The sequence below is a fragment of the Amblyomma mixtum genome, chromosome 10 (genome assembly GCF_055824585.1).
Source record: "Amblyomma mixtum isolate Tamu chromosome 10, ASM5582458v1, whole genome shotgun sequence".
NCBI lineage: Eukaryota > Metazoa > Arthropoda > Arachnida > Ixodida > Ixodidae > Amblyomma > Amblyomma mixtum.
In genome coordinates, this window is record NC_143021.1 from 47,323,122 (window position 1) to 47,349,510 (window position 26,389).

The following is a 26,389-nucleotide window of genomic DNA, read 5'->3' on the forward strand; positions in this document are numbered from 1 at the left end:
TGAGAGTCAAGTTGCCTGGTCACGTGCCTAAGGGCGCTTTGAGCTACTCAAGTCCATTCACCATTGTGGACCAATGTGGTCAGGATACCTACAAGCTCAATGATGGCCGCACATGGAATCGGAGTCGGCTGGTACCTTGCCCCCAACCAGTTACACCACCTACAGTTCCGAAAAGTTGTTCGCCTGAAACAGCAAAACCACTTGGCAAACCACAGCAGGAGAACCACGACCCACCCCAACAGCCATCTGTTCAGACGCCAGTTGGAAGGGACGTTCCAGGACTGAGGCATTCGACGAGACAAAGAAGACCACCAGTGTGGTTTAAAGACTATCAAAGACATTGAGTGTTTATTGCGTTTTTCCAGTGTTAGTTACTCACTCTTTTTGAGGGGGGAATAATGTGGTATTGTATTCTGTAGTTATGTTTTTATAAACTAGGTGGCGCTAGGCACGCGCCCTATCTGGTCAGCTGACTCGTACATCTGTATATATATTCATCATGAACTGTGAATAAAGGGGTTGGTCGAAGTACGTGGCGGGTGCTTGACGTGGTGGTGCTCCGGCGCAGTCGGGCCGGGCAGTTCCCCAACGGTAAGGGATACAACACGTAGCCGTTGGGGATCGTAACCGATAGGCTTTAATGGGGGGTTGACTTGGACGGCACCGGAGAGCAAGCCAGGAGCACCCAGAGGAGGCCGGGACCGAGCTTCTTTTTTCACTCGCCGGTGCACGCGACTTGCGAAGAGCAGCCGCGTGGCAATATTTATTTATATAAATACCCTTAGAGGCCCTCGAGAGGATATTACTACGGGAGGGTACAGGCAATTGATCAAATAAAAGAAAACCGCAAATATAAAACAACAAAACCACAAATAAAACACTTAGCATGACATAAATAAGCGAAAGAATAAAAGTTATGGCAGTGCGGCAGAATGAAAATTACTACAGTATTAAAATTATACAAACAGAACTCGAATGCAAGAATCATTTTCATAACATATCCTGCAAAAAAAGATATCATGAACAAATAAAATGACAATGTACGCAAACAGATATTAAAATATTTATCAGGATCAGTGGTGGTTGCGATATGTGAAGGCAGAGTGCATGCCAAGAATGAATGCGCATAGTTGAATGTTCTGCACTCGAAACGCCTAACTTTAAAGGGATGATCGCGGCGGTCAAAAACCGACGGAGGGAAAGAAAAAAAAGTCGTTATGAAGTGATGGGTGATGATACAGTTTGTGAAAAAGTTATAGTCGTTAACAATGCAAGAGCGGGGGCTAGTTGGTGCTTCATACTGATCAAATCGCGCTACAAGGAACATACATACGGAAACACAAACGGACGAAGCACCGTTTGTGTGTCCGTGTGTGTGTTGCTTGTAGCGCGAATTGATCATTATAGTCGTGCAACTTTGCGGCGGAGACATAAATGATTGAGACCTGCACGTTTCTTCATGGCTGTGCTGCTGGTATTACGTGAGTAATGGGAGTAAATAAAACGAACTGTGCTATTCTGCATTGACTAAATGTTATTTATTAGGTAAGATTGGTAAGGGTCCCAAATACCGAGGCATATTCAAGTGTAGGTCGAACCAGAGTGGTATAGGCATGGACACGGAGGTGAGGAGGAGCATGCTTTAGGTTATGTTTTAGGAGACCTAATGACCGATTAGCAGATGCAATTAATGTAGAGCTTCTTGCTGGGTGAGTTGGTGCATAGCTTTCTTGGGATCTAGCAGAACTTTTTGCTGGGCTAGTTGGTCCATTCTGACATTGGTGAAAACAGCGCGAAAGAAGAAGCCCGAAGGCGAAACGAGGAAGTGACAGGACAGCGCTCTTTCCTGTCACTTCCTCGTTTCGCCTTCGGGCTTCTTCTTTCGCGCTGTTTTCACCAATGTTTCTTGGGATGTTCGTGTGCGCAACGCCATTCCAAGATAGCTGATGCAAGCATAAGGTTAATATGGTGGTTCCATGTTAGGTCTGAATGAAGGTGAAGTCCGACGTACTTATGCATGGTGACTAGCTCGAGCGAGCTATTATTTAACGAGTATGCTGTTTGAAATTGAGACATTCGGTTAGGAAAAGACATCAACTTTATGATTAAGTTGCATAAGCCAGGTTGTGCACCATGCTGTTACCGAATGCAGGTCAGATTGAAGGGATTGGCAATCGACGTCAGGACAAATTTTACTAAAAAAAATTTACACAATCATCAACAAAAAATCTTATATGGGAAGAAATGGAATCTGGTAAATCGTTGATAAATATAAGGAAAAGTAAGGGCCAAGCACACATCCTTTTGGGACGCCAGAGTCTACTTCGCTGAAAGACGAATTACGGTTATTGACAGTTGTAAATTGAGACCTGAAAAAGAGAAAATCTTTAACCCATGCAATAGCAAGAGGGTGAATATTAAGCAGTGCTAGTTTCATTAATAATCGGTGTTATTAAAGCGGTGCTGTCTAAAGGATTCTGGTGTGGGCTAGTTGGTTCATGCTTAATAAACGGATTCACAACAGCGCTACGGAACAAGGACACAAGGAACAGCGCCCGTCCTGTGTTTTTCGTGTTCCTTGTGTCCTTGTTCCGTAGCGCTGTTGTGAATCCGTTTATTAAGCTGTCTAAAGCTTTAGAAAAATCAAGAAATATGGAGTCGACTTGAATGCCAGCATCAACCGATGAATGTATATGTCTTGAATGAATCCGGCAAGTTGCGTTTCGCATGAGTAGCCTTTACGGAACCCATGCCGATATCTAAAAGGTAATATGACGTTCTTCAAGATAGTTAAATACCTACGGGTGAATTTCGTGTTCAAGAAGTTTGCAAACAGTGCTACTTAGTGAAATGGGTCGATAGTTCAGTGGTGAGGAACGATCGCCACACTTGAAGATTGGCCCAACTTTAGCTAGGCGCAAATCCAGCGGAATCACGCCAGATGATAGAGATTGCGAAAAAAATAGCGGACAACATGCGATCAATACCATCAGATGAATTTTTAAGTATTTTGTTATTAAAGCCAAGGGGATCTGATGCTGATGTTGTTTTAAGCTTCCCTTGGAAGGGTAAGATACCGGTCTCAGCGATACATATTTTGGACATTGAGGTATTAGAACTGCTGATTGAAATAGGGGCTAGAGGGATATCTTCACGGGTAAAAACGGATGTGAATGCGTTATTGAAAAGTTCGGCGCATTCGGCCACTGGAATACTACTGCCTTCCGCGTTCATAAGAGTAATGTCGGGGTGATTAGGGGGGTTTATTATCTGCCAGAATTTCCGTGGATTATTGGTTAGCATTGCCGATAGATAGTGCGTGAAGAAAGTGCCTATGTGCAGATATCAACTCCGACTAATATTCCTTATCACATAGTGTGTAACGTTGCCAAACTTGGGAGTGTCTGTTCTTGTCGGCATGTCTGTAAAGGTGCTTTTTCTTATTATTAAGGCGACGTAGACGTCCATTAAACCAAGGCGCTGTGCTAGTGCATGTGATACTAATGACGGGCATGAATCTGCCAATTAGAGTAGCAAGTTCCACGCTGAAGAGGTTCCTATTCATTTCCACAGAGCATGACGAAAAATCGTGAAGAAACTGATCAGCAAAGACTGATAACTGAGCGTTTATTTCATCGATGTTTGCTCGGTTGTAGCACCTTATTTGTTTAGTACGAGTTGCTTTTTTATGGGGCCCAAAATTCAGGTTTCCCGTGCCGCCGCGGTGGCTAAGCGGTTATGGTGCTCGGCTGCTGACCCAAAAGACGCGGGTTCGATCCCGGCCGCGGCGGCTAGAATTTCTTTGGAGGAGAAATTCTAGAGGCCCGTGTACTGTGCGATGTCAGTGCACGTTAAAGAACCCCAGGTGGTCGAAATTTCCGGAGCCCTCCACTACGGCGTCTCTCATAGCCTTAGTCGCTTTGGGACGTTAAACCCCATAAACCAAACCAAACCAGGTTTCCCGTGATTATGTAATGATCAGAAAGGCCTTCTGAGTACGCAATGGTGGAGCAAACGTAAGGATTATTTGTCGGGATAAGATCGAGATGATTGACTGTAGTAGCGGATTGACGTCTAGGTTCAGAAATAAGTTGTTGCAAATAGAAATCGAGAGAGGCGTGGAGGAAAGCCTGAGCTTCAGGATCATTGGCAGGAGCTGTTAATGACGAGCAGCTAATAGCCGGAAAGTTAGAGTCACCAAGTAAAAGAAAGCTTGAATTCGGAACACGAAAATTATGATCGCTTAGTAAAATAGAAAACTGACTTGAGAATGAAGAATTCATGTCTGGAGGGCGGTAAATAACGCCAATGATGACGAACGTGGGACCACATCTCAACCGAACCCATACCGATTTAAGGTACGACGTGACCCCTATAGGCACAGCAGTGGTCACTTTACTGATGGCCAGAAGTACACCACCACCTCTATGGCCCGTGCGGTCACAACGACACATGTTGAACTCGGAGTCACAGGCGAAAACGACACAATCAAGAACAATGTAATTTAACCTCCCGGCCGCTGCGGTTGAATTTCTTTGGAGGAGAAATTCTAGAGGCCCGTGTACTGTGCGATGTCAGTGCACGTTAAAGAACCCCAGGTGGTCGAAATTTCCGGAGCCCTCCATTACGGCGTCTCTCATAGCCTTAGTCGCTTTGGGACGTTAAACCCCATAAACCAAACCAAACCATGTAATTTAACCGAATCTCGGTAAGCGCGATGACCGAGGAGCAGCATGAATCAAGTAAAGAAGAAAGAGCCACGTTTTTACAAAGAACACTCCTCATGTTGGTGTACAGAAAACTGACATTGCAATTAGAGCATTTGGCCGGCAAACCACCCGTGCGTTTGGCCGCACGGGTGGTTTGCCTGGAAGGGATGCGTCTGGCCGATATATTTCCGCAGGACAAGGGAATTTGATACACAACACCTTCATCGCACGATATCGGCCAGACGGGGAGATGTCTGAACGTGCGCCTAATGGGAAACGCTCGCTACGTCAGAAACGGGCAAGGCCGATCGCTGCTTGACCACATTCTCGCATGCAAGTCAAAAACCTGTAAGCCTTTTTTTGATAAAAGTCTGGTAATAGGAAAAAGCAGAGAAAGGGCAACGCGCGAAATCATTGAAGCCGAAAAGATAAATAGGTCCCGATGCTTGTGTATAAGTACACCTTCCGTTCTCCTCTCAGATAAAGAGCTCGTTTTTCTAAGGAATTGACACTGTTCGCACGCGTGAATACTGTTTTCTGGCGTATAAATGTGATGCTTCAGGAGAATGAAATTTGTTGGAAGTTAGCGCTCGTGGTGTTCGTCTCTCGTCTCTTGTGTCCTCGTCTTTTGCTGCGCTACAGTGCATTGGAACTATGTACCAACAAGCCCAAATAGCCACGCTACTGATCAGGCATTGCCCAAGAATCTGACCTAAATAAGTTCAAACCTCTTATTCACTCATGTTTCAACAACTAAAAAGGTTTTTTTTTCAGCCTACTTTCTTCTGCCTTGTTTTTTTTTTTATTTTTGATTTTTGATTTGTACTTCACCGCACTTTTTCCGGTGTCTTTATCTTGCGGTGCTATATGTTACTCAAATTCTGGCAATTTTTCAATAATATTTGTGATTTATATTTTATTCTAGTGCATTATTATAATCTGCAACCAATGCAGTGTACTCCCTCCCCCCCCCTCCCCCCCATGTATTGAATGAGGGCCTTTGGTGGTATTTTGAGTAAACAAATAAATAAATATCCCGTCCGTAGTGAATCAGTTTAAGATCTGGTTGGTAGATAACGTGAGGCTGGGTGATCTGATTGTTTTCGCTTGAAGATTTTTATTTGGTGCATTCATTTTCTGCAAATGTATTTGCACTGGGGGGGGGGGGGGTGGTTATATATAACATATTTGGTTCCTGGAAGTTGTTGAAACTGCTACAAGAGTGATTATTGGCTATTTATCAATATTAGATTCCTGGTCTCTGCCGGGTAAACTAGAGCGCAAAGCAATTCGAAGTTTTCCTCGCCATCTCCGACCACTAAGCTGTTTCAATGCCATCCGATGTCTGTGCCGAGAACAGGAAGAAGTAATCTCTCACAAACTCTTTCTGCGCAAATGGTGCATAGATATTGGAAGCAGTTTCTATCAAGTTTTCATCTTTTTTGAGAGGTAACACAGATATTCGTTAAAGGAGGAAATGCCTTGACCACTCCACTGAGTATTTCGTGCTCTGATAGGAAATGTAAAACCGTAAACTTTCTCGACAGACTACCGACGCTTAAAAGATAACTGATACGTGCAAAAGTAAACTAAGTAGTAGTAAACGATGGGAAAAAAATATTTGAACGAAAAAAAACAGCAGAAAAGGACTTTTTGAAGAGACAGCAACGAGGAGGAAACAACGCGCTCACAAGGAGTAGACCAATACTGCGAAAAAATTGAATTTTAAGGCGGAAGCCTTTAATGTCTCATCGTTGTAAGCAGCAGTTGTCGACAGAAAATGTCACGCTTTTCAATTGGTGGAAACGGTCGTGACGTCACAGTGCGCGAATTTCAAACGGGGCCAATTGCACTTTGTCTAGTAGCCATTGTCTAGTAGAGGGTACTTTGTCTTTACTTTGTCTAGTACTTTGTCTAGTAGAGGGTAGAAGACAAGCAAGAGCCAAAGCCTTACATAACAAATACAGACAGTGCGCTGGAACACTTTATGTAGATGCAGCAGAATACAAAAATACCAATGCCTTTGCAATTGTGGTTGTGAACGAGAATGGTGACCACATCGTCTCGGCGACAATCAAAACGAAATCCTCTGAAACGGCAGAAGAGGCGGCTATAGCCCTCGCCCTAGCGCATACCCAAGGAAGCATCATCTTCAGCGATTCCAAAATGGGTATCAATAATTTCGCTAAAGGGCGAATTACAAACACCTCCCTTAGAATCCTTAACGCAACCAAATTCTCACCAAATTATTCCGAATTGATATGGGTCCCAGCCCATTCGGGGAATCCGGGGAACGAGGCAGCCCACAATAAAGCCCGAGGTTTCGTCGACCGGGCAGTGGATGAGTCTGGCTCCCTGAATTTCACGAAGGACTCCATGATCACATATCATGATCTCACCAATCATTTTAAACTAGAGAGGAGAATTTTCCCCCCTCCAGACAAAAGACTTAGTAAAGAACAAGAGGTTACGTGGCGTCGTCTACAGACGAGATCGATACGCACCCCATCACTCCTCGCGCGCATTTATCCAGATCTTTACAACCCAAACTGCAAACACTGTGGCCAACGTGCTACCTACGATCACATCCTGTGGGACTGCAAAATAGAGCCACCTCCGGGTGATCTAGTTACAGCTCCTTCTCTCGAGCGGTGGGAGACCGTGCTGGCTAGCTCTGACCCCAGAACGCAAGTTTTGGCGGTGGAGTGGGCTGACAAAGTCGTCGAGGGCTATGTACTCTCGACCACTTAACGCGACCTCTTGCCAAGCTCTTCCCGGCGAATAAAATGTTTTACAATCTAGTAGCCATACTACCAATAGAAGGGATCGTATAGTGATGCTCCAAGTAAGTGGGACTGAGCTTAGTTAATTGCTTAATTACCCAATTAGCCTAATTAGTTTTACTAGTCAGGCCATATAAATAAATAAAAGCGATTAAGAAATTGGTCGAGCTCAGGAATCGAACCCCGGTCTTCGTCGCGAGAGACGAGCGCGCTATCCACTCCGCCATGCCAGCTTTTTTTTTTTTCTTTATTGCCTGACTTTGGCTCATGACATTGCCCAACAAAAATACACATAGCGCTATATACATACGACACTGTCGTGGTCAGCCAGCACGAGACTGGCTTCGTCAGCTTAAAATTCCCGCAACATACACAACGGCTCTAGTCTGGAGAGCCACTCGGGAGGCTCCGCAGCTGCTTTTTGGATTGCAAGAAACCAGTCCATGCTTTCCCGAAAATAAATTCGGGCCGGTCGTGCGTCTTTGTCACAATGGTAGCCTGCCGTTCTGGAGCGCCATATACAGTGGAGGCCCAAGAGCATTATGAGATCAAAAGGTGCCCCATCCTCATTATCAGTGCTTAAATAGCGAATTCCGTGCGCGTCAAGTGGTAGCTCTTTCTTTATAGTCCTTTGTAAAACGTCCCAAAAATAAACCCCTTCCCAGCAGTGCAAAAAAACATGGTCTATTGTTTCAGGCTGTTTACAAATTAAGCAGTTCGATCCCCACGGTAAAAAGAAATCCTTTCCCTCTAGAAACTTTTTAACTGGTAACGTCCCGGTATGTAACTTAAAAAAGAAAGTCTTTACTCCTGGTGGCACCTGCATTTTCTTCACCCTTTTTAGAACATCCCCTCCCGGGCCTCCACTGTACAAGGCCCTGTACATGGGCTCTGGGAAAACAATATCACAAAGATCATTGTACAACTTTTTCCTTTTGCTTTTCCACAAATAATCGGTGGAAAAACGTGCCGAAAGAAATCGAACGCTTGCTACAATCTCTTTGTAGTAACCAAAAGTTCCACCTGAGAGCTCTTCTGTGGATACCACAAACTCCGGCAGCAATCGCCGCAGCTTCACTTGGCACACGGTGCGCAAGAACGGGTCTGTGACGTCGCGAAAAAACAAAAACCGGTTCACCAGCTGCCTTAAAAAGAGGTGCCCTAGCCCTAGCCCCCCATCTTTTACCCTCCGGAACAGGTTCGTTCTGCTACAACGTTCCCATTCGGACGCCCATATGAAAACTGCAAAAATCCTGTGTAGCTTCTGAACGTTCACACGCGAGCAATGCAAAACCTGCATCACATACCAGAGTTTGCTAATAAAAAAAAGATTGCAGACTGTAGCTCTGGCGAAAATTGAAAGGCTGGTGCCTTTCCATTTCCCAGCTCGGTCACGTGCGTCTTTAGTTTGCTCTTTCCAATAGTCCTCGCTATCGCGATAAGCATCGAGCGGAACGCCCAAATACTTGCCCGGGGTCGTCGCCCACGGTACGTTGGCGAAATGGTCCGGGTGGGATGGCCACCATCCATGCCAGAGGCCAAGGCACTTGGACCAGTTAACCCCGCTGCCTGTGACTTCGCTGAACGCGCGTACACACCCGACAGCTTCACTTATGCTCCCCTGATCAACCGTAAATACTGCAACGTCATCTGCATAGGCCAGCAGCTTAACTTCAGCTGCTTGTAACCTAAAGCCATTAATACTATTGTTTTCTATGATTTTCATGCACAGCGTTTCGATGTAAATACAAAACAAGAGAGGGCTGAGGGGGCAGCCCTGACGCACCGAACGCTGCACGCTAATGGGGGCCCCCAAACTCTTGTTAACAATCAGTCTCGTCGTGCAGTTTCGATTCGCCAGGGCTACACCCTTACGGATAACTGAACCGACGTTCACATGGTCTAAAACGGTAAACAAAATTTCATGAGAAACACAATCAAATGCCTTTTCAAGGTCAATCTGAAGCATCGCGAAGCAAGGTCAATCTGAAGATGTCGTCACAGCTTTCCAGCACACTGCGCGCTTTGTGAATGTTGGAAAAAATTGAGCGCCCTTTGATTCCACATGTCTGGTGGGGTCCAACAATATCCGATATCACTGTCTGCAGTCTACGCGCCAATACCTTCATAAAAATTTTGTAGTCCACATTAGTGAGTGCTATGGGTCGGTACGCTGTAACCAATTGTAATTTCTCTATATCATCCGTTTTAGGTATGAGCACTGTATGGGAGATCCCAAAAGACGGAGGCAATAAGTTTATTTTATAGGCTTCATTGAAAATTGTACACAGCACTGGGGCAATTTCGTGCTTAAATTCTTTATAAAATGCCGCACTGAATCCATCTGGTCCTGGTGATTTTCCTAGGTTTAACTGATCTATCGCGTGCTCTACCTCGCTGTGAGTTATTGTTAGTTCCATTTTCTTTTTGCTTTCTTCGTCAAGCCGTGGCATTGCACCAAGAAACTGATGTGTAAAGGCTACTGCGTCTACAGGAGTCGATGAAAAAAGCCTCTGGTAGTATTCATTAAAGGCTTCTTTGATGTGGTCAGTGTCTGCCGATAAGATACCCCCCCATTCTATTTTAGCGATGTGATTTCTTTCAGCGCGCGCTTTTTCTAGACCAAGAGCACGTTTCGATGGCGCTTCGCCAGCAGCTGTGTCTTCCGCCCTTGCCCTCACTAGTGCTCCGCGATAACGCCGTTCTTCCATAAGCTCAATCTTTTGTTTTGTTTTCCTGACATCTTCTATCCATTTCACAGGCTCTTTGCATTCCTGCTTCATCAGCGTTTGAAGAAGTGCCCTTAGCTCAGCTGCGTCTTGTTTTTCCTTATAACGGATACATGTCGCCCTTTCTATTGCTTTGATTTTTAAAGATTCTTTACTTAGCTCCCACTGTTGCCAAATCTTCAGGTTCTTGCGCGGGTTTATTTTACCTATTTCATCCTTTACTGCTCTGCGTCTTGAAGAAGCGTGTTGTTTAGCTTCCACATTTCCCACGAAAATGCCTTGCTTCGGTTCACACTTCCCAGGCAGCACTCAACTAAACAGTGGTCTGAGAAGGAGACTCCCACAACTTCATAATGGTTGCAAACAGGGGCAAGGTCGACTGATGCGTAAATGCGGTCCAGCCGTGCATGGCTTGAGCCCTGGAAATGAGTGAACTGCACTGTCCGCGCACCCTCAATAAGTTCAGCCACATCCTCAAGGTTTCCGTTCTCGATCACTCGCATCAACACTTCAGTGCTCCTGTCTCGAAACCCCCGGATGCTTGACCTATCGCGCGCATTAAGAACACAATTGAAGTCACCTAATACAATGAGCCGCCTCTCCGTACAAAGGCGCTCTTGGAGGCTTTGGAAAAAGGCAACCCTTTCCTCAGCCACATTCGGCGCGTACACAGTAACAATGCGCCACTCATTGCCGTTCAGACAAAAATCAAGCACAATACACCGGCCATACACACACGAAAAATAAGCCTGCACCTCTAGTCCCGGCATCTTCTTTACAAAAAGCACGCATCCAGCCGATGTTCCCACTGCTTCACTGACGACAGCATAAAATCTAGTCGTGAAACGTCGCACCATGCTGTCGGTTCCTTCGTTGCCGTCCACTTTCGTCTCCTGCACGGCCAATACATCTATCTCGCGCTCCGTAATAAGTCGGTACACCTGACATTGTTTTTTCCTTGCCGCCAGGCCCCTCACATTCAATGTAGCGACTCTAAAGGCGGAGGCGGGAGCCATTTTTACGCAAGAGGAAGGAACCAACAGCATGGTGCTTACCTTCCACGTCTAGCGCGCCGCTAGACGCCACTGTGGCCGCCGGTATCATCCGGCGCAAGAACATCAGTCTGCTCGAGTAGTACCTTGCCTGCGGAGGAGTACCGTTTGTCAGCCGCATGGTTTGGGCGTGGCCGTAACGACGAACGCCGGGCTTGAGTCGTCTCTGCAGGGGGCTCCTCGACGCCGGGTGCTACCACTTTGTCCCCTTCAGGGCTGTCCTGGTCATGGGAACGCTTCGCCGGGGTGTTAAGGGGGGGCGTGACGCTTGTTGTGCGGGCGCCGGTATTCTCGTGGTGGTCCTCGTTCAGGTCCTTTCCCTCGACGACTACGGGCTCTGATGGGCACGCTCCGTTCTCTGGCGTCTCGTTAGAGACGCCGAGGGAGCCTCCCGTCGGCTGTTGGCTCTCTGGTTCGTCGGCCGCTTTGGTGTCGACACTGGGAGTCCCTGACGTCGCAAGTGAGGAAGCCGACTTGCCCGCCTCGTCCGTACCAGTGGCTGCTTCCTCCGCCTCGGCGATGGCCATGAGTTCCGCAGTGTCGTTCGCCTTTCCGACCCCGGTAGCTGACGCGTAGGTACGGACGCAGTCCGCGTCCACGTGTCCGTAGCGCCTGCACAGGGAACACCTGGGCACCTTGCAGTCTCGGCAAACGTGACCCGTGCCGTGGCAACGCAGGCACTGCATCGGTCGCCCAGGGACAACAACGAGGGCCAGCTCACCGGCTACTCGGACCTGGTGTGGCAAATCATCCACCTTAATTCCCGGCTTCAACTTCAGTAGCACGGTCCTGGTGGTCGAGCCTTTCTCCTTCAAGCCTTGGACACGCCAACGCTCCCGCGTCACCTCCGTCACGTTGCCGAACGCCGCGAAAGCAGACCGGATGTCTTCGTCCGCCACACCATGCAGCATCCAATGCAGGCGCAGCTTTACCTGCTGATCTTCAGGGTCGAAAATAATGCACCGGCGCCCTTTCACTTGTAGCTGTTTGCAGGCAGCAAGTTTCTTCGCAGATTCTGAGGTGCTCATCGTCACCGCCCACACGTGGTTAATCTGATACGCTCCCAACGCCACGACGTCGGGGAGCGCACCAGCGTTGGCCAGGGCGTCCCGAAAATCTTCCACCCTGTAGGGCCTCGCTCTCACGTCTCCGTGAAGAAACACCGTATTAAGAACAACACGTCCTGTAGGCAAGGTAGGCAAAACAATTTCATATTCCTGATCTGCGTCGGCAGCTAACCTGTTTCCGCGGCCAGCAAGTGCCGCTATCGCCGCTCCGCCGGAGCTCATGATCCTGCGTCCGTCACGCTCGGTGGCCGGAAGCTCAGGGTCAGCTCAGGCCTCCTCTCACTCCACGTACTAATCTTTCGCCTTTTCTCCGCCATGCCAGCTCGATGGTTTGGAATGAACAAAGGCGCGCCTAGTGAATACGGTGTCTTCACTCACTCTCATCCTCCTCCATTCCCTTCCGGCGAGGTTTAGGTGTCCACCGACAAATGAGAGACAGATACATTTCCTTTCCTCAAAAACCAATTTACCGACGAGCGAGGCGTAGAACCGAATGGGCGATGGCGTTCTATGGACTCCTTGGCAACGTTGCAAGACGCTGTCGCGTTCCACTCTCAGGGGCGAAGCTTAACATCTTAACCACACATCAGTGACCACACTTTAGGTCAAAAAAGTGCCCCCCCCCTGAATTTTGACTGGTGTCCACCGAGATATGTGAGACAGTTACTGCGTAATTTCCTTTCCTCAAATACAATTTTCATTTTCTTCATTACGGCTCCTCTTTATCTATCTTCTTTCACTCCCACGTCCCTTCCTCTACGGTGGGGTTCAGGTGTCCACCGAGATGACAGAGAATTACTGCGCCATTTTCTTTCCTCAAAAAGCGTTGCGTTCAAAGGGCAAGACATCGCGCCGAACGGGTGGTGGCGTTCCGTGGACTCCCTGGCAGCGCTACAACGCGCTGTCGCGTTCCACTCCTAAAGGCGAAGCTTAAGCGTCATTAATTAGCAGTTAATTAGTATTCAGGCATTGATCAGTAATTAACAATTAATTAGTGATTTGCCATAACTTAGTAATTAGTACTCAAATATATGTGACGCCACCAGTGCCACAGAAACAGCGAATGTGGTGCGGAACACGCTTCCGCCTCTACCCACTTTAGACAGTCAAAGTGCCCCCTGAATTTTTTATTCCCTGAAAATATTCACAACAAAAAAAGAAAACGGCAGCAAAATATTTCACAGTGCAACCGCGAAAATCATGAACGCGACCAACTATGTGTCGTGGGAACGGACGTGCGTGTAGTGCCGAGGGTCCGGGGGGACAGGACGATAATTAATGTGAGCGAAGGACAATGCCCCCGGCACTGCATAGACGTGCTCGAAAACGTCAACAGGCTTCGAGTGCACAAAGGATTCGCCAGGGACGTGAAGAGTAGCACCACGCGTTAGCTCTGCTGCAGAGGTGGAGGAGCCACTGCGGAGGCCAAGCAAGAAAAATGGTAGGCGCTTAACCCATGGTGAAGGGAAAGCCGACGCGGTAAGCGGCGCCTTCAACTGCCAGTGAAAACGTTCGATGAGACCACTGAAATTCGGGTGGCAAAAAGTCGTCTTGATGGGATTGGCGCCGAGAATACGGGTAGGTTGGCGAGAAATGTGGAGTCGAGTTGGCGACCAAAGTAAGTTGTAATGGTGCAAGAGACACCGCTGCGGCTTATTCAGAGAGTGCGATAGACTCCGCTCTTACGTGCACAGGAGGCATCGCTTCGGGCCATCTCGTAAACATCTCAATGCCGCTGAGTACGTAGCAGTGGTTCCCTTATTCAGGAAGGGAATCGGTATCATCGGTGTGCAGATTGCTCAAGTGGGCGTCCGCTTCTCTTCAGCTTTAAGCCGCCTACTGAAAAATTCAGGGGCACTTTGACTGTATAAAGTGGGTAGAGGCGGAAGCGTTTTCCCAATACCTCCTAGAAAGACTTCAGGCCTGCGCGCTCCCAAATGTCACGTGACCAACGTCATTTCCGGTAGGCGATCGCCTCTTCGAGAGTCGGGAGGCGCGCGCGCACGAAACGAACCGACGAACCCCGCAGTCGGCGCGCGCGGACCAGCGGGAGGAAGCCTGCCGTTGCGTGCATCGTTCTGGCGTTGTTCTGTGTTTCTGCACTGGGTGCGCGTTCCTGCGCATGATCGGCGCGCGTGGTGGTTGTCAAGGAGTGAAGTGCGGCTATCAGCATGCCTTACAAGTGCTGTGTGCCGAAATGCCGGGGAAACTACGACGAAGACTTGAAAATTCAAGTCTTCTGATTTCCGAAGGACGATGCCCAACGGAACAACTGGCTGCGTGCAATACCACGCAAGGACTACCAAGTTACAGCTTTTTCAAGGGTAAGAACTGCTTTAATTAGCTTGTTGTGTACCTTCATGCCCGCTTTTACGCTGCGCAAAGTTTATTGTCAGTGCGAGCATATTGAGCGTTAGGCCTAGAATCCGTTGTTCCGCATAGAAGGACGAGGCGACACTCAGAATGCTTCCTACGGCTGACAAGCGAAATTCTTTCGTGTTCATATTAAGGCGAAAGCCTTTATTGCCTCATACTGTCGTTAGCAGACGCGTCGGCAGGAGTGTCGACAGACGCGTCGGCAGGAATTTCGACAGACGCGTCGGCAGGAATTTCGACAGACGCGTCGGCAGGAATTTCGACAGACGCGTCGGCAGGAATGTCGACAGACGCGTCGGCAGCCGTGTCGACAGACGCGTCGGAGGAGTGTCGACAGACGCGTCGGCAGGAGTGTCGACAGACGCGTGCACGTTAAAGAACCCTAGATGGTCGAAATTATCCGGAGTCCTCCACTACGGCGTCTCTCATAGCCTGAGCTGCTTTGGGACGTTAAACACCAAATACCATGTGTTTTCTGCGAAAAGTGTTCGTTCAGCCTGTGCTTGCATCAGGAAAGAATCTGCCAATACCAAAAAAAAAACTACCTTGAGCACGTATACATAATTAATGTCCTTTCGGAGACACTGTGATATCTTTTTGTGGTACAGTCCCCTGTTTTCGTTTTTGCAGGTCTGTGCGCTGCACTTCCATGAGAGCTTTATTAAAAAAAAACAGTCTATCATGACCCAAGGACTGAAAAGGTTATCGAGACCACTTTGCCGGTGCCACGACTGGACCCTAGCGCTGTGCCTTCAATATTCAAGGACTGCCCATCGTACCTGTCCACACCAGTGTTCCAAAACAAGAGAGGAGCATGTGCTTGTTTGTATGTGGAGTGTTTATTGCTTTGATTTGTTCTCGCAGTGCCATATTATGTGAAGTAACCAAGTTCCTCATTCTAGTCCATTGCAATTGTTTTTCATCATATATGTTTCGTGCTTAACCGTATGTTGCTAAAAGTTTTGTGTTATTTTGGCCTGCGAACCATGACTGCCTTCGTTTCCTTGATGTTTGTTGCAGTGACCTGTTCTACTGTATGTGACATGGTCTAAGTCTTAAGTGTGACCATGAGTACAATTTATGTTTTCATATTTAAAGGGTATGTTTGTTTTACAAATCTGTGGTTACTACCTGGCAGTTCAATTTTGTTACCTTGATGCTTCATTAGTTCTGCTTACTGTATGTATATTATATTGTCTTACATTTATTTATAGCGCCTTTGCATGCCCATGACCAATAAACCGAAATTTGTCTTTTGGTTGACGACTAAATTTTGCCTCATTCTTGAATATTCAGCAAACAATAAACTCCCCATGGGAGCAGTAATTGTAGAACGCTGCAATAGGCACCATTACACAGTTTTGCATGAAGGTGACGATCGAGTTGCTCTTGCCTCCATCATCCCGAATTCACGTGACGCACGCCGCTGAAGCCGAAGCCAGCGAAACGAAACAACTGCACTGCAGAATTCTCGCGTTTTGTATCAGTTATTCACTCACCTAGAGTAGTTTGTCAATCTTACTTCTCTAAAAAGTGCACTGCAGCTGACCAGGCCCCTAGTTATTTCACAGCAGGCTCTTCCGTTCTTTATAAATGAGCGCACGGCTATCTTTTTGTACGCTTGCAAAGCGGTCGCACTCGCGCTTAATACAGCGGTCGATAGAGAGGGACTAAACCATCCTAAAAAAGCGACACCAAGCGCGGCGGAGGAAACGAGCGACGCGGCCATCCGCCTACTGGATGTGACGTCACTCGCGCAGCGCGCAGGCCTCAAGTCTTTCTAGGAGGTATTGGTTTTCCGCACCACCTTCCCTGTTTCTGTGGCACTGGTGACGTCACATATATTTGAGTAGTAATTACTAAGTGATGGCAAATCACTAATTAATTGCTAATTACTGATTAGTGCCTGAATACTAATTAACTGCTAATTAATGACGCTTAAGCTTCGCCTTTAGGAGTGGAACGCGACAGCGCGTTGTAGCGCTGCCAGGGAGTCCACGGAACGCCACCACCCGTTCGGCGCGATGCCTTGCCCTTTGAACGCAACGCTTTTTGAGGAAAGGAAATGGCGCAGTAATTCTCTGTCATCTCGGTGGACACCTGAACTGCACCGTAGAGGAAGGGAGGTGGGAGAGAAAGAAGATAGATAAAGAGGAGCCGTAATGAAGAAAATGAACATTGTTTTGAGGAAAGGAAATTACGCAGTAACTGTCTCACATATCTCGGTGGACACCCGTCAAAATTCAGGGGGGCACTTTTTTTACCTAAAGTGTGGTCACTGATGTGTGGTTAAGACGTTAAGCTTCGCCCCTAAGAGTGGAACGCGACAGCGTCTTGCAACGCTGCCAAGGAGTCCATAGAACGCCATCGCCCATTCGGTTCTACGCCTCACTCGTCGGTAAATTGGTTTTTGAGGAAAGGAAATGTATCTGTCTCTCATATCTCGGTGGACACCTAAACCTCGCCGGAAGGGAAGGGAGGAGGATGGCAGTATGTGAAGACACCGTATTCACTAGACGCGCCTTTGTTCATTCCAAACCATCGAGCTGGCATGGCGGAGTGGATAGCGTGCTCGTCTCTCACGCCGAAGACCGGGGTTCGATTCCTGAGCTCGACCAATTTCTTAATCACTTTTATTTATTTGTATGGCCTGACTAGTAAGGCTAATTGGGTAATTAAGCAATTGACTAAGCTCAGCCCCACTTACTTGGAGCATCACTATAACGATCCCTTCAATTGGTTGTATGGTTACTAGCCAAAGTGCAATTGGCCCCGTTTGAAATTCGCGCACTGTGACGTCACGACCGTTTCCACCAATTGAAAAGCGTGACATTTTCTGTCGACAACTGCTGCTTACAACGATGAGACATTAAAGGCTTCCGCCTTAAAAATCCGGTATGAATTTTAAACCGGAACCGCATACCGGGTTATTGTACAGGATTTGCGATACCGGATTACCGGAATACCCTGTATAAAACAGGACAGTCCTGTACAATACAGGACTCTCCTGTTTTGTACAGGATACTCCGGTAATCCGGTATCGCAAATCCTGTACAATAACCCGGTATGCGGTTCCGGTTTAAAATCCATACCGGATTACAGGACAGTCCTGTATTCTACAGGCTAGGCCCGTATTATACAGGAGGGCCCTGTATCACAGGAGAAAGGCAGTAATAAAATGCTATGCTTCAAATATATTCCACTTGGACTAAATCTGCCCAAAAACTGGGGCTATAAGTGTACATGCCAAATGCTGCAATATACAGAGCCTCAGAAACTGGTAATCTGCGATTATCAGAGACTCGTATTGCAGTCGATGTGCAATTGTGTTATTTGCTCCCAGCTTTTACCAAGTATTGGTAGCTTGGTGAGTATTATAATGCATCAAAAACTCCAAAAGATGTTTATTTTTTCGCATGTCTTGAACCAGCTCGCTGAGGTAATAATTTAACTCTTTGCGACGATCTACCGGCGCTGGGGTCTCTACAGGGTGCTGGGCAATGAAGTAGTCAAAAGCACCTGCAGAAAAGAAAATATGATTGGTAGTACATAATGCCTCCACCTTATCATTTAATTGGGCACTGACACACAACATAATGCGTTGAGCACTGTGACATGCAACTTACGGCCAATGGCTTGTAGCTTTTCAGGGGTCATTGGCTTCCTGCCCACTGTCGAGGCTTCTGACTTCAGGTTCCGATGGCAAGCTTGCCCTGTAAAGCTCCTTTCCAGGAGTTGTGGAGTCGTCCAAAGGCTGCGTCCTTGCAGAAACGCGAATCTTTGGGTGCCACCATAACTGCTGCCCACATTGCCGAATGAATAAAAATTCCATTCCCGAGGTGGACCTGTATGCAATAATTACAAATGCATATATGCATTTGTAATTAGCACAAACGGGGCTCTGAATTGCGGGCCCTCGTGGGCCCAGAGAAGCCACAGACAAGCAAGGCGTCTCAAGACGCCAGGCCCTGAGCATTGGCAATGCTCAGTATCGTGAATGCACCTCACGCCTTCTATATTTGAATCAATAATGTATTGAAAATCTGCGTCGTAACATTGTTGGTGTGTAAACAGGTTCCTCGGACGATTCCGATGCTTGCGTGGTCATGCTCCATTATTTACGGCACATACCGCAGCATCGATGCGATGCTTGATGTTTGTTCAAGGGCTTGAGCCGCTCCCCCTCAGGACGCTTATCGATGATTGCTCTCGCACGTGTACACCACATGCCTCTGTAAAGAAAGAATACAAACCATAAAACTAATTTTAGTCGTGTTGTCATGAAGGACAAGCAATTTCGGTATGTAACTGAAAGAAAATTTTGCGCTATTTTGTCCCTCTACGCTGTGCAATCTACAAAGTTTTAGTTAAAAAGACACTGGACAGTTAGAACGTTTCTGTTGACGCCGAGCATATACCCGAGACGGAGGCAGTACTTAAAGAACAGAGTGATTTAAAATGCGTACTTACGTCCTAGCAGCACGACGTCGCCGTCATAAAATCCGCCTTCACCGCCGTGGCCTCCACGGACCACCAGTCAAATGTTCACCACTCACGTATTTCGGAGCGAAGTCATTCATCACTGAGACAAGGATGATACCGTTCCACCATATTTGCACTGGACGTACGCATGAAAGGCGATGTCATCTTTGATCATGGATTGATCGAGGCAACACGAAGAAAGGCGCAAAAAATTGTATAACACAAATTCAACGCTAACGAGCGAGTGCCAGCGTGTTTTCGCAGCTACCTTCACCGCTTGACACTCAGCCCAGCCGCAGGAGAGAAAAACCTGTTACAAACAAACGCAGGAAAGGCGGGGGAGGACTTCTGCATAAAGTCACCGCGCTGCGACCGGGCACAGTGAACAAGCAGAAACGGAACCTCCTCGCCACTTCATGGAAGCCTCGCGGGGAGCGTGGTCGGGAGGGCGGCTTAAAATGCTCGGTCGTGGGTTGTAGAGTGAGCGCCTCCGCGCTGCTTCGGGGAACGGCACTGGAAGGGACAGTACAGACACAGAGGAGCCCAAGGGGAAGGAACAAAGGCCGATAGAAAAGCCAGGAATGCGCAGGTTTTTTGTTGCGACCGGACCCAGGATAAGCAAAGGCGGTGAGGAGAGAAAAGAAAAAAGCTTTAAAAAAATTGCGCAAAGACGGGTTACTCGTGTAAGGTTTCTACAGGTGTTTTTCGTTTTTATTTTGTTCTCTCGAGCGCTGTATCTTTTAGCTGGCACGAAGCGTCGCCCTTAAGGGAACACCCCAAGCTGCCGGCTCCGTTGAATTAACCTTTTCTTGTTCGTCGATAGAAATGTTCTGGGCGATTTGTGATTAGTATGTGTTCCTGATAGAGTGAAGGGTGGGGCCGCTCGCGATGACGCTTGGACAAGTTGCGTTATCAATGGGCTATCACTTGAAGAAGTGCAAAGAATTCCTGCACGAAAACCAAGAATTTTCTTTCTTCATAGATGCGTCGCTAGAGGCTGCCGTTAGCGAACATTAAGAAAGCTGCTGCAATGAACGCGACAGTAACAAACCTTTTTGAGCCTCTGGCGCAGTCACCGGAGGCTCGCCATGTTTATCAGCTAGTCTTGAAGTTCTGCACTGTGAAATCCAGAGTAATCTGCGAAGGACTTACGAAGGCTGCTGGCGGATATATACTAGCCGTTTGCCCGCACACAGCCGCCCTGGCTTTGTCAGGGTGCTGCACGGGAAGCCAATATGGCGGTTGCCCGCAATTCACCTTCATGCAGCCCCCGCCTTTCATGCGCAAACTGCATGTTTTGCCACTGCGAATCTCACGCTTAGCCCTTTTCTTTTCCTAGCCCTTTCAACAAAACCGTGTATGTGTTGATTATCGCACTTATGCGCACGCTGCCCCCCCCCCCTCCTTCCCCTAAAAAATATCTGCTGGCGTACAACAGTCAATCTGCAGACCAAGCACCAAAACCGCAGCACATATCGCTCTGAATACAGGCTGGTATGTCCGGTTTGAGCTCCGTACCGAACTAGTCTGCCCGGTTTGAGCTCCGTACCGGACTGGTCTGTCCGATTTGATCTTCGAACCGGGAATGGACTGCCCGGTATGAGCTCCGTACCGGAGCGGTCTGTTCGGTTTGGGATCAATACAGGACCGGTATGAACCGGTATAGCCATCAAACCGGACGGGTCTCGCCGGTATGAGAGTGATACCGGACCGGTATGAAACCGATATGTTCCGGTAAAATCCGGTTTGCCGCGATACCGGATTTTTCAATAGGGGGCTTACACGTAAATTGTCTTAGCATGAAACTTTCGCCATAATATCGCGATGTCGCTCGTTGCTTCCTATAACACAAAGCTTCAAATATATTAATAATGCAAGAGCGGGGTCTAGTTAGCGCTTAATACCGATCAAATACCGAGGGACTTCGTCCTTCTGTGTTTTCGTCTTTCTGTGCCTTTTAGCGTGATTTGATCAGTTCAAATGTATAATGCATCATTTACTCTCTCTTAATGTACTGCTCTTTATCTTAGGGCACAACCACTAAATCCAACTTAAACAATCTTGTAGATATTCAGAAGGTCATCTGTTTCATCGCAGCTATTGAATACATGTTTCCCTGCAAAGAATCATTTCATTTCCTTTCCTAAACATTATACGCGCAGATAATCTATATGAATATCGTTTGTTCCAGGCAGCCTACTACTCTTCTCCATAGGCGGAAAACACTATAAAATCACTTGCGCCCGTGAAATGGTGCAATCCAAAAGCTAATATAAACACAGGATAAATGGGTGATTCTGTGTCGAATGTCAATTTTAAAGCAATGTTCACAAAACGGAGTGATGCTCTATCAAGCATTGTTTTATCGTATTCTAAATTTCAAGGAAGTCTTGTGAGCAAATAAAGCTGGCTCCATTTATACCACTCTTAGGCTGAAGAAATCTTCTGGAATATTTCACATTTTCAATGCATTTTTTTAAAACATTACAAATTCTCTTTTCGGGTCTCAACTTATTTGTAGGTTTTGTTTTTTCATTTCCTTATTGTCGTTCTGATTCTGAATTGTCCCCAAAATTGGCAATGGAGACTGCATTATCCATCGTATTCCTCTTTCATTAACTTTAACGCAACGCAAGTCAATCAATAGCGTTATAAACAAACACATTTCTTGGTTTCACAACTGGTTAATTTCGTATTTTCTTGTCTGTACAAAGGGATGTAAAAAAATGTGGTTAGAGAGCGAAAGCTGTGGTGTATCGTACCATTAGACGAGGCCTGGCGTCTGTCACGTTGAGCGTGTTCCCAGCACTGGATAAGCAGCACACCCACTCTGCCACCCTGGCAGCTGTGAGTTAAATGAGTGGTTCATCGCTCACTCTTTGAACGATAGTTTTTCTGAGCAAGCGAATAGATTAAGAGTGGCTGGTTTTCGAGATAATTTTGTGAGCCTTGTCTGCAGTAAGGTGTTAAAAAGAATTAAGGATGCCAACAGGCCATCACCTCGGAGTGCAGATGAAGGAAAGAAAAAGAAGGTAGCGGTTCTTCCATACGTTCACCACTTTTCACATCAACTAAAAAATGTGGGCAAGAGATATAATGTGGACGTAATTTTTTCAGCCCCGAAAATGCTAGGAGTATTTGTGCCAGGGTTGACAAGCGCTCTGGTTGTGCTGTTCGTGACAAGCGGAAGGTGTGCAATGTGAACCATGTAAACCGGTGTATCAAATGCAAACAAGGTGTAGTGTACCAGATTCCGCTGTCTTGTGGGCGCATGTATGTTGGTCAAACTGGCCGTTTCATGAATGTTCGCTTACAAGAGCACAACTTGTCGTTGGTAAAACCGCCTTCTTCGAATCTTGCAGTGTATGGAATGCAGGGGCTGCAAGCCTCTGCTCGATAAAGCAAGTGTTTTGTTTAGGAATCGTAATCAATTGACTAGAGAGGTATCAGAAACATATCATATATATAAAAAGCAGCCTAGATGTGTTAGTGACCCATCTGTTGTTCTGCATGCACGATAATATTCATATCTGGACGCGCCAGCGTGATTGCATAAGTTTTGATCTTTTTTTTTTTCTTGTGAGCATTTATTTTCTGTTTTTGCGAATAAACGCTTAGTTGGGAGTCAGCGCTTGGGGTGTTCTCTTCTTTGTCCCTGTCCTGTGCGCGGTGGAAATTTTCCAACATGCTGTACCAACTCGCTCGAATGTCAGTTCTACTTGATCGGTAGAGGCTTCTCACCCAATGAACACTGTGGCCAACTGCAGTGCCGCGTGTCTGCCACAACGTTGTCAGCGCTAACGCATGCAGCCCACATCACTCTCTCACACCCCACGTACCTCAAAGTGCTATTCAGGCATGCACTAACCCAGGGAGCCAGTTAAGCGATGTTTCTTTTCTCAAAATCATCGCAGTCTAGAACGTTGTCGACGACAACGCGAAGCAACACGATGAACGCCAACGGCCTACAGCTTCAGTGCCTCATTTCAGCCACAACGTTGTCAGTGCCAACGCTTGCAAGCGCACATCTCTCACAACCGCTTGGAGCGAGACGAAGGTGTCCACGTACTGTCCCAGGGGGCCAGTTATGCGCCTTTCGAAGCTCCCGCTCTCCACTGGTTTCGGCGCAGCGCCGGAGTGGCTGCTGCGAGTTGCCGAAGGTCAAAGCGACGGAGTCGGCGAAACTCCCCGAAAACGGCGCAGTAAAGCTTTCGCTCTATAACTTTCCTCGAAAATCTAGTAACTTGTTTTCGAGGCCCCTAGAAATTTCCGTAGTGCAGATGCCATCTTCATGGACTTTAATTAAAGTATTAGACAGTTTAACGTTAAAATTTACACCTTTTGAATGGCCGATTATGATAACAAATACGCTGCCCTTTATTAATCCGAAAGCATTTCTAGGTTTGTCGGCGGGGTGGTGTCACCAAAACGTGTCCGCAAAACGTGTCTGCAGCAGCGGTGACGTTCTCAGACGTCGTAGCATCAAACCAGTGGTTGTAAGGGGAGGAGGATGGTGTGAGGATATTACACAAAAAAAAAGTAGATGGATGATTAGTAAATATTTAGCGCCAAAATGTGAAAAAGCGCAGAAATAGCACGGACGTCAATATAGCCAGTGGACGGGAAAACAGCCGTGGGTGTTTTCAGTGCAGAAATAGGCTAAAGAGTGAAAATGCGGTTTGAAATTAATTGAAAGGTATATAATGAATGATAAATAATCGAAGAAAAAGTTGCATTGACAAAGATTAAGTTAATTATCAGAAAAACGATTGGATGGTCGAATATCAGCAAAAACCTTTGAACGGTTCAATAGGCTGGACGGGGATATAGTTAGTAGACGAGAAGAGTACCACACCGCGAGATATTAAAAGCCAAAAAGGTTGATCGAGGTAAAAGAAAGTATAATCAGAGTAACTAAATTGGTCTTTGATTAAAGCATACGACAATTACGCTAACTCAGTTGTTAAATCAACAAACAAAGTAAATGGTAAAGAGCGGCAAACACAGGCGATGAGTGCCGAGGAGGCGTCAGTGCTTTTGCATGCTCCAATGCGGGTCAGGGCAGTATCTCTAATTTTTCTAATTTCAGCTCGGCGGAGTTTTAATAGGGGGTATAACTACGTTCTCCTCGCTTAACCGCGGCTGACACAGTTCAACACCGCCGGCCGCCACCCCGTGGTCACGTATGCTACCGAGCGCACAACGACCGCGGCGGGCCTTGCTCTGAGGGAACAAAGGAACGACACACTGGAAGAAACGAAAAATTTATTGCTACAACAACAAGTCAGCTGGTAACAAAATACGCCGAGGATGCGAGGACGTACGAGCGAGCGTTCGGCGACGCCAGGGCAAGGAGGAAACTCCGAGGCCGGATGGGGTGAGCTGGCGGAGGGATGTTCTCAACCACGAGCCCTCGCACCGCTGGCGTAGAGCGGATACCGCGTTGAGGCGTTGGTACGCGGCGGCGCAATCCCGAGCCGAAGAGGGCCGTCTCCCCCGCGCGTGCACGCACCAATAAGGCCATACAAGGCGCTCGTGTCGCTGCGACGCCGGCGCCCTCTTTTGTCAGTTAAGTTAACTAACCAAGCTATGGATGGTGCACCGCGGGGAAGCCAAGCAAAGGGGAAGACAAGGGGCAAAGTCCCCTCAGCTCATGCTTTAAATATTGAAGATATCATGAAACATGCATGCATTGCGGAATCAGGATTTAAAAGAGTCATAGTGATGGTTCAACAGCGCAAACGCACACAGACCAAGAAGGAGCCAAGACACACACAGCGCTGAACTTCCAACTGATTTTTTATTTGGAAGAAGCATTTATGACATGCTTCTTCCTAATAAAAAATCAGTTTTAAGTTCAGCGCTTTGTGTGTCTTGTCTCCTTCTTGGCCTGTGTGTGTTTGCGCTGTTGAACCATCACTATGAATCTACACCAACTAGCCCAATCTGCAGTTCTTCTGCAGTTTAAAAGAGTGTTATGTGCACATAATTAAAGATATCTATGGGGTCTGCACAGCTACCATAGTTCTCGAGAAAGTCAGTAATAAAATTTCAATAAGGAAGGGTGTGAGGCAGGGAGACACGATCACGCCAGTGCTATTCACCGCCTATTTACAGGAGGTACTCCGAGGCCTAAATTTTGAAAAGTTGAGAATAATACATAATGAATAATTCCTAAGTAATCTGCGATGCGCTGATGACATTGCCTTGCTAAGTCACTGAGGACATCAGCCGCAACGTATGATCAACGAGTAAGACAAGCACAGCAGAACGGTGGGTATAAAAATTTACAGAAAACCAAAGTAATGTACGACAGTCTAGCAAGGGAACAGCAGTTCGCAATTGGGAGTGTGGGGTTGGATGTAATAAGGGAATATGTCTGCGTAGGGCAGGTAGCGACCGCTGATGCGGACAATGAGAGCGAAATAACTAGAACAATAAGAATGGGGTAGAGCGCATATGGCAGGTTCTCTGAGATCATGAATGCCAGTTTACTAATATCCGTCAAGAGAAAAGTATACAACAGCTGTATCTAACCGGTACTCACCTATGCGGTAGAAATTAGATGCTAACGAAGATGGTTCAGCTTAAGTTAAGGCGACGCAGCGAGCTATCGTAAGAAAAATGATAGGTGTAATGTTAAGAGATCGAAGCGGGCGGAGTGGGTGAGAGAGGAAACAAGAGTTAGTGACGTCATAGTCGAAATCAAGAGAAATAAATAGGCTTGGGCAGGGCATGCAATGCGAAGGCAAGATAACCACTGGTCCTTAAGGGTAACGGAGTGGATTCCAAGAGAAGGCAAGCGTAGGAGGGGACGGCAGAAAGTTAGGTGGGCGGATCAGAATAAGAAGTTTGCGGGGATACGATAGGCGCGACCGGCAAAGCATAGGGTTAATTGGAGGGACATAGGAGAGGTCTTTGCCCTGCAGTGGGCGTATTCAGGCTGATGATGACGATTATCACGATTACGATCATGAAACATTGCGCACGGCAATGTTTCAGCCCTGTGTCGTCTTGTCTTTCTTCGTCCTTGTCTTAGGAGTGCGCTGTGTTTTTTCCCAAGGCAAAGCACAGAGAAGGAAAAAAGCGGGACGTAAACAATCGTGACCACTGAATAAGGGGAAATGTCGTGCGTTTCCTTCTTTTTGTGCTCCAGTATAGGCAGTGCATGTCGGCTAATGATTGTGTGTT

At 47.1% G+C, this 26,389-nt stretch overlaps 1 protein-coding gene and 1 long non-coding RNA gene across 20 annotated transcripts in view; one reads left to right on the forward strand and one right to left on the reverse strand.

The window, feature by feature from the left end:
• Positions 1 to 26,389, reverse strand: part of LOC149325704 (polyamine-transporting ATPase 13A3-like) — a 783,814-nt gene that overhangs the window by 566,882 nt on the left and 190,543 nt on the right. For 4 of the 19 annotated variants that reach the window (XR_016286322.1, XR_016286321.1, XM_089563621.1 and 1 more), the window contains exon 1: positions 11,360 to 12,861. The exons of 7 other annotated variants lie outside the window; for them this stretch is intronic. Coding sequence is in view for 9 of the 12 variants with exons in the window: in XM_089563621.1 (XP_089419747.1) it covers positions 11,360 to 12,562 (1,203 nt within the window). In the remaining 3 variants the exon portion in view is untranslated. Of the gene's footprint in view, positions 1 to 11,359; positions 12,868 to 26,389 lie in introns of those variants that run through there. 8 more of the 19 variants (XM_089563625.1, XM_089563627.1, XM_089563632.1 and 5 more) reach the window with 6 other exon arrangements.
• LOC149325712 (uncharacterized) lies at positions 13,385 to 15,987 on the forward strand. Its single transcript, XR_016286326.1, has 2 exons — positions 13,385 to 14,664; positions 15,347 to 15,987. It is a non-coding gene; the product is annotated as an uncharacterized LOC149325712 (long non-coding RNA).